At 38.3% G+C, this 13,700-nt stretch overlaps 1 protein-coding gene across 5 annotated transcripts in view; it reads right to left on the bottom strand.

Annotated features, from left to right (window-relative positions):
* The window catches only part of SPG21 (SPG21 abhydrolase domain containing, maspardin), a 30,350-nt gene that overhangs the window by 13,489 nt on the left and 3,161 nt on the right, over nucleotides 1–13,700 (bottom strand). Inside the window, exons 2-3 of one of the 5 annotated variants that reach the window (XM_031955381.1) lie at nucleotides 12,386–12,535; nucleotides 3,790–3,876 (exon numbers count right to left, since the gene is read on the bottom strand). In XM_031955381.1, the coding sequence (XP_031811241.1) occupies nucleotides 3,790–3,852 (63 nt within the window). In that variant the 5' untranslated portion in view covers nucleotides 3,853–3,876; nucleotides 12,386–12,535. The other 4 variants (XM_031955383.1, XM_031955379.1, XM_031955382.1 and 1 more) reach the window with 4 other exon arrangements.

Here is a 13,700-nt window from a genome sequence, read left to right as displayed (position 1 = left end):
TCTCTTTAGGTATGCCTAAAGAGAATGAGGAGCTATAGAACAGAAAAACCTGGGGCTTATGGCAAAATAGGACAAAACACCTCTGTTTCTAAGGATCCTTCCTTAGGCAGAAATAAATTCGGCTTGAAAGACCTCAAAACTAAAAAGCTTAAATTAAAACAGCATTGCAGGATGTTGCTTAAACTTGCTGGAAGGAAATCATACTCACTTCTTCCAGCTCCTCTAGGGACAAGGGAGCCCTCTCCTCCGCACCCTTAAGCATTCCCTATCAGGAAGCTTCTGAATCCCTTCCAGAACAGTACCTTATGTCCAGCAATATCTTTTTAATTTATCTGTCACCTGAACCAGATCCTGAGACTCCCAGCCTTTTTTCTCATCCTCAGGATATTGATTTTACCTTCTGCCCCCCTCGGAGAAGCAGCAGACTCTCAGGGAAACACACTCAGGGAGACACAAAAAGGCAGAGGTGCCTTTTTCAATGTCAAATCTTTCCCAGACTAAAGAAAAACCTGGCCATTACTCTGAGGACCTCACCCAGCCTTTTGAGGGGTCCAAGGCCAATGCCCTGCTTGATCTTTCCTGGGAAAGAAGCCAGATTTGGTCCGTTGGTCTCTCAAATTTCTCCCTTAGAAACAGCTGTTGGAGTCTTTAATGATAGGGATCACACTGCAACTGAGAGGCCCCAGAATTAAAGCAGATTTGGAGAATAAAGCCTACTCCTGGCTGGTGACATTTCCAGGAACCATAAAGATTCATGCTTTAGATGTTATGGACTCTGCCTGAGGAGACTCTCCAGTCCTTGTCCTGAGTTTGAGCAGGAGGGGCACTAGAGAAGGGACTGCCTACAGGGGACGAGCTGCCCTGCCTTCCAGCAGGAGTTTGGAGCTTGGTCAAGCTCCACCACGACAACCCAACACCTGGTGGGCTATTTCTTTTTACTATGACAATTGAATTTTTTTTACTATGGGAGGGGCTTCTCCTTCACTCTGGCTCTAGGACTCTGGTCTCTCTTACCCCTCCCCCAATAGAGTGGGGACTGCAGGGGACTCAAAAGCTACCTTGAGATCTCTCCTTGCCAGCTTGCTGACCTGCCATTTAAACACTCATTTGTTATTATTCCCTCCTATCCTGCTCCCTTATTGGGGTGTGATTTAATGGTGAAATTGGGGACTCAATTTTCTCTTCTCAGACCTCCAGATAGTCTTTTTGTATCGCACCCAAAGCTCTCCAAGAGTGAGAGATTTCTTAAGCACAAACTTTTGGCTATAGGGTTAAGAGATTTGGAGCTGCTTAACTGAAGGCTTATCTTGATCTGCAGTCCTGAAAGGAAGGGTCACGCCCTGGGCAACCCCAGACCCGTTGCCCACTTCTCAAAGAAACTGGACTCTACTTTCCAGGATGGCCCTCCTGCTTTAGAGTGGTAGCTACCCCAGTCTTTTAATTGAAGAAGCCTCAAAACTAACCTTGGGACAGCCATTAGAGGTTTTGATCCTGCACTGAGTTCAGAGTATTTTAGAAGCCCAAGGACATCAGGGGCTGGTGGTGGGAGGCTTAATAGGTATCAGGCTCTCCTACCTGACCTGACTCTCCAGGTGTCCCGTACCCTAAATCCTGACAGCACCCAGGGGGGAGATATCATTTATAGCTTTCTTGAAAATGGGGAAAGAGTGGCAGGTTATTCTATGGTGACTTTCAATGGCACCCTAGAAGCTAAGCCACTGCCTCCTGGGACTTCTCCCTATAAGGCTGAACTCAGTGCCCTAACCAGAGCTTTGGAACTGGGGAAGGGAATGAGAATGAACATCTATACTGACTCCAAATAGGTTTTCATATTTTGCATGGTCTTTCAAATAACCTATACTAATCTATAACTATTTAAACATTTACTTTCACTTCACCTTTTTAGGAAATCCTTTCTAAGGAAGCAATAGAAAAAAAAAAAAGTTAGAGAAAAAGAGAACTGGAAGTATTAAAAGTCTATCCAAACTCTTAAGCAAACTTGTCATGAACTATAATTTATACTAAGTGTTCTGGTAATTAGAGATAATTATACCATTAGATCTAATGTGTTGCACACAGTGGTTATTTAACAAATGTTTATTGAATTGATTGTATGGAATTCCTAAAATTCAATATTTAAGTACCTACTATGTGCAAGGCCCTAAGTGAAGATCTGGGAATATAAAAATGAAAAAAAAATCTCTTTTTCAGAGAGAAAGATCACTTTGAATTGAGAAGATAAAGGAAATGGTACCAAAACCAAGCCAGGAAAAAAGAAAAGCATGTCAAAAGGCAGAGATGGGGGAGTGGGTGGAGGTGTTTCAAGCAAAGAGAATGGTTTGCATGAATATACTGAAACAAGAGAGTCAAGGACCAGAGGAGGAAACAGTTTATGGTCCAGGATGGTTGGCAAAATACAGTACATGAAAACGTATAGACACTAAAATAAACCTGAAACGGTATACTAGAGCCAGATTATCAAAAGCCTTAAATGTTAAGCTAATGAGGTTGTTTCTTATGAGCAACAGGAAGTCGATAAAGGAAGCACTAGTTGTTTGAAATTATATCCTCTACTTTTACATATACTTAGAGAAAGGACTATTGACTTTTGAAAAGTTGTTCTATAGTCCTATATGGGTATGGTCGTCTAGGGAGCTTGAGTGAGGTGGGGTGGGAAAGAAATGATGCACACATTTCTCTCCAAAGAGGGAAGGGGAAGAGTTGGAAACCAGCAACTTGAATACAATAAGGAAAGGACAGAGTGCTTTCTAAAGTGATTGCCCTAAACCAAAGAAACCTGTAGGACGATTAGAGAAATATACTTCTGGTTTTCAATATGGAAAATTATTTTGTAATTAATCTAAGTTTGTGTCCTCTTCATTGCTACTTGATGTGACAAAAACCATAATTTTGTGAATAAAGGCATATGTTACATATGAACAGTAAAAAATCTTAAGTACATAGCATATTGATACCTCTGTGAAAGTATCAATTTTGATAACATTTGTAACTAAAGAGTTGCTTTTCTCCAACATTATTGCTGAACTATTTTTAAAAATTATTTTGGGAACCCAAAATCAACACAACAATTTTTTAAAGAGTTTTTTAAATCATCACAGCCAAAAGTCTTCCAAAAGATGAATACATTGGTTTGGAAGCACCAAATGTTATACCCCATTTTGCTGGCATGCTTTTTATTGAGAAAATGCACCATTTAATAATAATAATTATATATATATATATATATATATATATATATATATGGCAATTTTGATCCAAAGTACTATGAACCAATCTGGGGAATAGACAGGCTTTATAATAGATTTTTCACCATACTTTGTGGAATTCTGATGATGATCCACTTCTTTCAAATTAAAACACAGAAGTGCATAAGCAACTATATAAACTAACCAAATTCTATTTGCAAGGACATGTAATCTGATTAGAGAAGCATAAGAATAGAGGGACTTACTACCAAAAAATGTGTTTAGAAAATAAAGAGGATAGTCATCTGTACCTTCAATCTTGCATTAACCTAAAAATATAATCATACTTCACAGATTATGTAACCTTTCTGTTGAACAATAAAACCACAGTGCTTGGCAAGAGTGGAAATCTCTTAGGTTACACTAGCATTGGTCTAAACCACAAAAAAAAAACCAAACCAGAACTTTGTAAAAATTTCAATTCCATAGATAATTATTAAGTGCCTATTATATGGAGAGCATCAGTCTAGGAACTAGGAAGAAAGGGAAAAATACAAAAGAGATATAGCAAAATCACACATACCTTTTTAAGGGGAACTGTACTCCTGAACCAGTTATAATCAGGAGAGACTTTAATCTCTCCCATGATTTGCTGAAACAGCTGTTAACCCTGAAATAAAAACATGTGATGTTTTACACCAAGAATTCATGTTTATACAAAAACCAAACACAAAAGCTGTTCTTATGAACATAAATAATGCTTAAGGCAAGAGAATGAGAGCTATTTTATGCTGTCAATAATTTTTTTTTTTTTTTTTTTTTGCTCTAAAGAACACACTAGCTCATTGCAGTGCATCAAAACAATGTTAGAAGTAAAAAATACCTTAGAAATCATCTGGTCAAAAGATTTCCAACTAGATGGAATCTTAAGATAGTTCTTCTAATTTCTTCATTTTTCCAGATAAAGAAACCAAGGTTTTCCAAGAGGCTCAGTGATTTTTGCTCAAAGTCATACAACTCATTAGCAGCAATACCAGCCACTCTCCTGCCTTCCAATTTTAATGTTTCAGTATAAGTGACCGTTTGACAAGAGTATTTTAAAACTAACTTTAATAAATCTAACTCTGGAATTGTCTTTATCAGCTACATAAAACTTTTTTTTAACAGAGTACCCAGATCAGAGGTGCCCAAGTAGTGGCCTACATAGTCACATATGATCTTCCAGAATTTCATGTTACTTGAAATACATTATAGGGTCACAATCAGAGATTGAAGGGGATACACCACATTGATTACCTAGATGAACCCCTATATTTTAAAGATGAGGAAACTGTGGCCCACAAAAGGTAAGTGACTTTAAAAGGTCATACACACAGTAATAATGTCAAAAGCAGGATTTAAACTCAGAACCTACCTGAATCTATTGTTTTTTCTTATATTGCCTCCTACATACATGGGAAGAGAGCTATTATATAAATCACTGTCCCATCTTCAAGAAGTCTTTTTTAGTCCTTCACCTTAGTGCCAGCCGTCTGAGATTATCGCCAATTTATTTCATATGTAACTTGTTTGTATATAGTTATTACATACTGTCTCCCCCATTAGAGTGTCAGCTACTGGGGGCAAGGCCTGTTATCTGTTTTTCTTTGTATTTGACAAGACTTAACAAACTACAAGGCACATGGTAAGCAATAAATGCTAGTCAACTAAATATCTAATGTTAGGATTAAAAGTTGTACAATGCCTTCTAGAAGGCCAAACATAGTATCATGACAGATTTATAAGTCTACCACCAAACTAACAAAGGAGAAACATTATTTAAAATATGACCTTTTTTCCCCCTCACCAAAAATGTCCTACTTTGGTGCTAACCATTTATTGATGAACATTTTTGGCCACAAAAATTCACCAAAACAATCTTTACTAAAGCATGAAATAGCTGTAATCTGTGGTAGTAAAGGGAATAATCACACCTAATAAGCTACAGACCCTATGAAGTACTGAAATAAGCCTGTACCAATGAGATTGGTGAACCCAGGGTTTACAGTTATGTAAGGGTATGTTAACTTCATCCCTCTGGGGGCTAATTCTAATATTCTAATAATTTAGTTAGCAAAACCCGTTTGTCATGTTCATCAGCTGTAGGAAGTTTCAGATATAATCACAGGAAGCATTCTAATTAACTTCACTATTAACACCTGCACAACTATTTAACCCAATTACTCAAAAGAGAGTTTGCAAATAACTATTTTCCTCAACTAAGTTCTTCAACCTTATAAATCAACTAAAAACCTGGGAAGAGGAGTTTTATAACCTGTGGGAACTTTGGACTGTGGCGAGTTTAGATTTGGGCAACTTTGCTACATTTCAAACATAAGTGGAAATTCATCTTCCCAATCCAAAAACTGTAACCAAAGCATGGCCTGGAACTGAACTACCTTCAAGAAAAACAGCTGTTTGTTTCCACAAATTATATGCTATGTCAGATAGAACCCTGAAGTAATACTTAAGGATTATCAACAAACTGCCTGTAACTCAAAAGTTATTTAAAGCTAGATATTCCTACATTAACATTTCAATCTCAATCCATATATTTGATAACTATCTCAATTTGATCCCAAGGGGTACTTTTAAAACAAATCAATTTAGGTCAGGAATGATTTGCAAAAACAAAAAACCAAAGGTTATCTCATACATAAATATGACCAATAAAAATATGTACTAAGCAAAAGGAATTTCATTTGGGGGCGGGGGTGGGAGTGGAGATTTATTTCTAATTTTCTGAGGAATGAATATTTAGGGGCAGTTAAATGACAGTTTGATAGAGCACTGGCCCTGAAGTCAGGAGGAGCTGAGTTCAAATTTACCCTCTCAGACACAACACTAGCTGTATGATCCATCCCCATCCTTAATTCCCAAGTACAATCTTTGGGCTAATTATTTTATCAAACTTAAGGCATCTGGCATATTAATTAGGAATATATTTATCTGGATGATCTCAAACAACTGTCATTTAAAAAAAAATCTACTTAGGTAATGATGAATTTAACATTCAATTGCGAAATTAGATTACAAGAAAAAAATTGTATTCTGAGAAAGCAACATTCTAATCTTGCTTAGTAAGGGAAAATGACTTGTTATACTTATAAAACCAATATTAGATAATAAGGCCAAAAATAAGTGAGCTTTCCAAATCACCAAACTGAAAGCAAAATGAACTTTTAATTTTGGAACTTCAAAGTACAATCAACAGACAAAAGGCAGAAATACATCTCCTCCTCTCCCCCACAGCCATTCATTATACTCATTCTTAACTTCCCATATCATAAACAAGAGATTTCTTACCAATATTTCTTTGCAATACAGAAAAAAAAAATCACTTCACTTTCTAACTTTAGACTCTCTAAATTTAAAGATTCATTGGACTGGAAATTGCTGCTCAAGACAAGTGACGTTTAACACTTGTGCTGGTCTGAAAGTATATGAAAAGTAAAAGCGATACCAAGTGTTGACTGAGCAACTGATTGTTTAGTCAGCTGGGATAGAAAAACAGCTGGGTACCACTAGTGTGGAAAAAGGAAAGTTTGTTCATGTAGATCCTTTTTATCCCTTTAGAGTGGGTTTAAAATTTCCAAGTCACATGAGGGATAAACTGAGGCAAAGAAACCTTAACAGTCTGGCCAAGCTGGTTGGATTTAATCAGCAAAGAGAATAAATTAAAACATGGTTAAATTTAAGATAATTGGGACGAGAGAGAAGCTCTTTTATGTTTTGATGAGTAAAACTGTAATTTTGGCCCCAACCCTACTTAGAATATTTTCTATATATATGTAAACATCAAAGTTTATCTGTTTGTTGAACCCTAAATTCCTCCTACCTACCCCTTAACAATGCTTGGCATTTATGAGAAAGTTTAGGATGATAAACACCTGCCTCACAGAAATCCAAATAATGGTTATCTTATTTCATGCAGTAAAATGTCACTTTCTTCATTAACAGTAAATCTTTTATCCTTATCTATAATCTAAGACTACATGTGATGAATAAAGATCATATGAGTAATTAACAATAACAGCAATAATCATATTATAAGAGTTTCCTTGCTTTAGAGGCTGCTGGCAAGATTGCAAATGTAACAGGACCAGCTATTCTGTCCTGAGTCATGGCTGGGAAAATTTCTACCCACTTTTCAGTAAATTCATTTTAACAGCTGCCAAAACTTATAATCAGAAACTAACTACCTTAGATCTTTCCTGCAGCAATTTAAGGCCATTTCCTCTTGTTCTCTGGATCAATTGGAGACAGAACAGATGGCGTAATAACCTCAGAGACTTTGGGAACAGCTATTACGTTACCTCTCAGTCTATTAGGATTACTTGAATTATGTGTCTATAGGAGTAAGAAGTACCCAAATAGCGTTAAGTTAGCAACGTAAAGTGCATTCTATGGATGCTTAAAATATATATATATATTTCTGGAAAAAAAGTTCATGGCCTTGCATGAAAAACTAGAGGTGATTTTTAACCATTTCTGCAGCATTTGTCAAACCCACTCGGCACAAGCCCAGTCCTACCAGGCTGAAATCACCAGCTGAATATCAACGGGACTCTGCTGAAGGAGGCAGGCCCTTGTGGTCCACGCGTGGCTGGAAACGAGCACCAGAATGAGATAGCTTCCCTGGGCTCAAGCACCCACTGGGGAGACAGGCGCAGACTCCCACGGGAGCACGCACGGGACCTACCCACAGCACCCTGCGGGGAGCAAGTTTTTGTTTGTTTTGGGTCAGGACGTGGGACGTCCCTGCTGCCGAGGCAGTCCGGCCACTCAGGATCTTAGAGAGGCGTGGGCCGCAAAGGTGAATGACTCGTTCAGACTACCAGTAGATGTCAGGGGGCGGGACTCGAACTCGGCTCCTCTAGACTCCAAGGCCGGTACTCTCGCACTAAACATGGGGGCCCGCCTGCCTGCCCCAGGATCCCAAAGCGAGTGGAGCCGAAGGCCCCCCGCTGAGCTCAGGATCCGGACGCGCCCCCAGCACAGACGCCCAGCCGCTCCAGTGCCCGCGACCCTAGCCACACACGCCCGTAGCCCGAGGCCCCTCACCTGCCGCGGGCCGGCCCCCCCTTCCCTGCCCAGCCCCAGCTTATCGTAGCAGTCCCTCGGGGCCAAGGCCGCGGATCTGTCGGCGTTCGTACCTGAGGCCGAGCGGCCGGGCGGAGCGGGGGGCTGCCTCCGGAGGTGGAGCGCGCAGCCGTGCAGGACCGGGCCCCACTCCGCTCGGTGCCCAACAGTCCCGGGCCGCCAGGCCGCGCCGCTTCCGGGGGTGGTGGTGAGAGGGCGGGGCCACTCTGGGAGGTGACATCACGTGAGGCGGAAGTCGGGCCGAGCACCGGCCGTTTCCATAACTACGGAGACAGCGGCTGCACACCCCTATTTCTCTTGGCAGTTCTTGGCTAAGGGCCAAACAGCAGAAGCAAGATCTGAACCCCTCGGCGCCTAACGCTGACTCCAGATCTGGCATTCTTTTCGTTGTAACCCCTTTCTAATAACATAGTAGTAGCCAAGTAGTGGTCAGGACCTTTTGAAATCAGGCTTCCCAACTCCATGTCCATGAGACCGTAAGAATTTGAAGTGATGAACCAATAAAGAGGCAACAATATTTTGTAAAAGCAAAGAACAGGAAACCAAACGCCCATTACCTGAAGAGCTGCTAAACAAGTTCTGAAGTCTCTGGAAGTGGGGCTTCAGACAACGCCACTCAACTGAAACTATTCTCCCCAAACTACTAATCTTCCAATTGCCAAATCTAATGGTCTCAGATCTAACCCCGCCCCTGACCGTCTGTCTTACAGCTCCAACTCCCAATTAAGATCTCTAACGTGAGATCTCCTAAACATTGGAATTCCACAGATCCAAACTTTTCTCCCAAACTCCTCTTCGCCTTCGAAACCTCCCCATTACTTACTGTTAGGGGTACCATCCTCCTCCCAGTCACCCAGGCTTACAACTTAAGTGTTACCCTTTACTCCTCACTTGTCTCTCATATCCAATCAGCTGCCCAGTTTGACTATTTTGACATTGGTAACAGTTCTTATATAATTCTCCCTCTCCTCCTGATACTGCCACCACCTTGGTATAAGGCTCTCATCTCCTGCCTGCACTGCTGCAGGAGCCTATTGTTCTCCCTGATTCAATCCTCTTCCTCTACTTCCATCCATCCCCCACTAGTCTCTCAAATTCCTAAAGCATATATCTGACTATATCAACCCCCCTTCCAATAAATACCATATAACTTCCATACAAATCCCTAAAACTTCCAGTATCAAATGTAAACGCCTTTGGCATTCAAAGCCCTTCATAACCTTACTCTTACTTTTTCAGTTTTCTTATGCCTTATTCTCCACCACATACATTTTCATCAAGTGATACTAGCCTCCTTGCTGCTCCTTGCACCCCATCTTCTGACTGCATTTTTACTAGCTGTCTCCCCATACCTGGAACTCTTTTATCTCTACTTTCTGGTTGCCATGGCTTCTTTCTAGTAGTCTTAGTTTAAGTTTTATCTTCTACAAGAAGCCTTTTCTAGTCCTCCACATTCTTAGTATCTTTCCTCTGTGATGACTATCCCCAATATATAGCTTGTATGTAACTTGTTTGTAAATAATTATTTGCACAGTCTTCCTTATTACAACTGTGGGCTCCTTGAGAACAGTCACTATTTTTCGCTTTTCTTTGAATCTCTACAACTTAGCATAGTGGAACCTTAGCTCATGGAAGGTACTTAATAAATAAATGCTTGTTAATCTGATATGAACATGATAGAACATTACCCTACTATAAGAAATGAATATGATGTTTATGAAGAAGCATGAGGAAACTTTGAAATGATGCAAAGTAAAACAGCTAAGAAAGTGATATGCTTAATTACAATTAAGGAAATGAAAGAAATGCATCAAAATAAAAACTGAATAATGTGTGATTATGATGACCAAGTTTGGCTCCAAAGAAAGAATATAATAAGCATCATCCAATTCCCAAACCCAATGTGGAACACTTTATAATGCCAAACTTTAAAAAAAAAAAAGGCTTTATTGACATTTTTTCCCTTTAAAAAATCTTTGGTTATAGGGGACGATTCTCTGGAAAGAATATTTGGGATATATAGGTATAAAAAACAAAAGATAAAATTTAATAAAATGATGGGTCAAATGGAATAGGATTAAATTTAACTGCAGGAGTACAAAGTTAGGGAGTCATTGTTAGCCAACAGTTCATCTGCAGAAGACCAAGAACTTGGAAACACAATACAAATTAACAGTATAACTTGGCAGCTCCCAAAAGCTAAGACAATTTTAGTCGCCTTGTCCAGAACAAAGACTTAGACTTTAAGTCAGATTATTTGAGTTTAGGTCCCAGCTCCAATATTTATTAGGGATATAACTTTAGGCACACCACTTAATGTGGGCCTCAATTTCCATATACATAATTTTCATTACCTACCTCACAAGGTTATTTGGTGGAGTGGGAAGGATTTGTAGATTAATATATAAATGTGAAGTATTATTAGGCTACTATTTTATGAGATTATCTTAAAATTTTCTTCCAACTACAAAGTTTATATTTTGAAATTTTTTTTGGCTTTAACTACTTTAATAAATTCCACCTGCTTTCAATGATCCAAGCCTTTGGATTAAAGAATTTTTAAAAGGGGGGAAAAAGCACTTTCATAAAACCAGGTAATTTGATAAGTATATCTGTCAATATTTACAAGACTCTACACTCAAGAGTTCCCACTTCTGCAAAGAAAGGACATATATTTTCCTCAATTCTTTTCCAGTGCCAATATTGTAGCATAATAAAATTCTCTGATACTATGATTCCATAATGATATTTGACAGAACTGAATTCATGGTCTGTAAAACCTAAGTCTCCAGTGCTTATCCACCCCTTCTGCTAGCAACAACCATGTCATCAAGACACAAACTACTGATACATTCATACCTGCTAGGTCTATCTATACAAACTTTGAAATTTTTCCTTGTGTTTTATCATTGTAATACTAAAGATATCATCTGGATCAAATACATAATGAATAATTGTATCTTCTTGAAATGTATAATAAACATATGCTGACATTTGTATTTTCAGATTATGCAACCACAAATGGTAGGCATATTCTCTAATTCTTTAAAAGAATAAGAGCATTATCTGTATGTTCCAGCTGTCTCTAATTCACAACTGTTTCTAACATACTTTTCAATTCAAAAACCTACTTAAGCACAAGGAGACTGCATGGCTGGGATACAAAAAATCACTCACTGTTGATTTAAGAGTTAGCAAGAGGGGTTGGCAGCTGTTGTGGGTACGGGCCACCAGATGGCTCTCACAATACTGTCATCTGTTAGAAACTCAGCTGAAAACCAGAATGTCCATGAGGTATGCTTTTAACGAATAACCAAAACAATTTCCAAAGCAATAAATCTTATTGTCCACCTCATATACAGTAAAAACTTCATCTGAATAGACATGTTGAAAGACAAACAGGAACAGAAAATCTTTTTTTTTTTTTTTTTTAAGTTTTTTAGTTTTTTTTTAAGGAGTAATCTTAATGTTGTCACTATTTCAAAGATTCCCTGAAAGACAAACAACTGTAGTATAGTGAAACTATATTATGTCAAACACTCGGGACAGAATACTAATGCCCATTCCTCACTGCCAAAATCGAATCTTCCCTTCACATTGTATTGGGTTTTTTTGTTCTGTTTAGGGGGGGAAAAGTGTTATTGCTGTCTTGTTCTTAAAGGATTGATTTTTGAATATAACTTTTTACATCTTCCTCTCTCCCCTACCCCCACCATACTGATATCTTGTAACAAAGGGTTAAACAAATAAATCAGTGATTGCATCTGATAATACACACGCACACACACACACACACACGTTTTGTTCTTAGTTTCATGCCTCTCTATCAAAAGGAGGGGAAAATATGTTACTTTATCAGTAACATTTTCAGCTACTCAGTTTTCACTGGAGTAGTTTTATATATATTACATATATATCTATATGTATACATATTTCTGTTTCTGCTTATTTTACTTCGCATCAGTTCACAAAATCTTCCCTTGTTTCTCTGAATTCCTCATATTACTACATAGAAACATTCCATTATTTTCACATACCAGTTCCTCCGGCGGCGCTTCCTCAGTTGATGGGTACCCACTTTGTTTCCCATTCCTTGCTACCAGAATGGTTATTGTGAATATTTTGGTATAGGATTCTTCTTTCTGGGTTCTTATCTCTTTGGGGATATATGCCCAATAGTAGGATTGCTGAGTCAAGGAAATAGGAAATGTTTAGTCACGTTTCTCACATAATTCCAAAATGTCTTCCAGAGCAATTCACAACTCCAAACATTGCCTTTATTAGCGTGCTGTCTTTTCATAATCCCTGCAATGCTCGTGACTTCCCCCTTTATCCACTTTGCCAATTTGCATCACGAGGTAAAATTGCAGAGCTGTTTTCAACTGCACACACCAATGATGCATTGTGCTATCGATCAGGGACAAAGTTCATAAGTTGGAGAGCTAAAAAAAAAGGAATTGGAAGGCAATTCTAGTCTGCCATTAGTGCTATGTAATAGGAATTTCTACAAACATACAACAAAGTATCATCTAAGGTACTATATATAGTTAATTACTATGTTTTACAAGTTAATTATAATTAAAATACAAATGTTCCCAAACTGGGGTATAAACTTATCAAAGGAGCATAGGAAATAGTTAATAAAAAAATAAAATTTTCCTATTGAAATAAATCTTTTGTTTTTTACATGCATAGTCATGGTGAATTTGAAAATTTATTCTCACATTGAATAGAGGGTATAGAGAAAACTATTGAAAGCCAAGGGGCAGGTTAGAAAACTCTGGTGCAATGTTTAGAGAATTGGCTGTATTCAAGTAGAATCTCTAACATACTGGCTGTGTAACCCTGGATAAGTCACTTCTCAGTGTAGTAGGCAACTCTCTAATACTTTTAAGTTATAGAAGGGGTGTTGATGTGCATAGAGGAAACTCCTCACAGAAACTATGTATTTGAAATAGCAGGTCCTATTGTCATTCTTAATTACATATATGATATATACACATACATACACACAGAGGAAAAGATTTTTGTGCTATAAAAATTGTAATAAATTCATTGTTTAATTGAATAAAATACAAATTAGGAAAATTATATTCATATAATGTTTTATGAAACTTGTATGGGGATATAATTTTGTTTTTAAAATGGATAGTTACTACACAAAATTCAAAGCCTCTTCTGTTACCATGACAACCAAGATAGCTGTGGTTCCAGATAAGGAGACAATAAGCTTAGAGTTGGTGGCTCCCTGCATAGAGCACTGGGCTTGGAGTCTGAGTTCAAAGACAGCTTCAAACACTTCTGCCTTGGCAGGTTAGCACGATGGTCCAAATAGAGAAAGACAAAATTTAA

Source organism: Sarcophilus harrisii, chromosome 2, assembly GCF_902635505.1.
Source record: "Sarcophilus harrisii chromosome 2, mSarHar1.11, whole genome shotgun sequence".
Lineage (NCBI taxonomy): Eukaryota > Metazoa > Chordata > Mammalia > Dasyuromorphia > Dasyuridae > Sarcophilus > Sarcophilus harrisii.
Note: the sequence above shows the minus strand (reverse complement) of the source record. Positions and strands in the feature narration are given on the sequence as shown.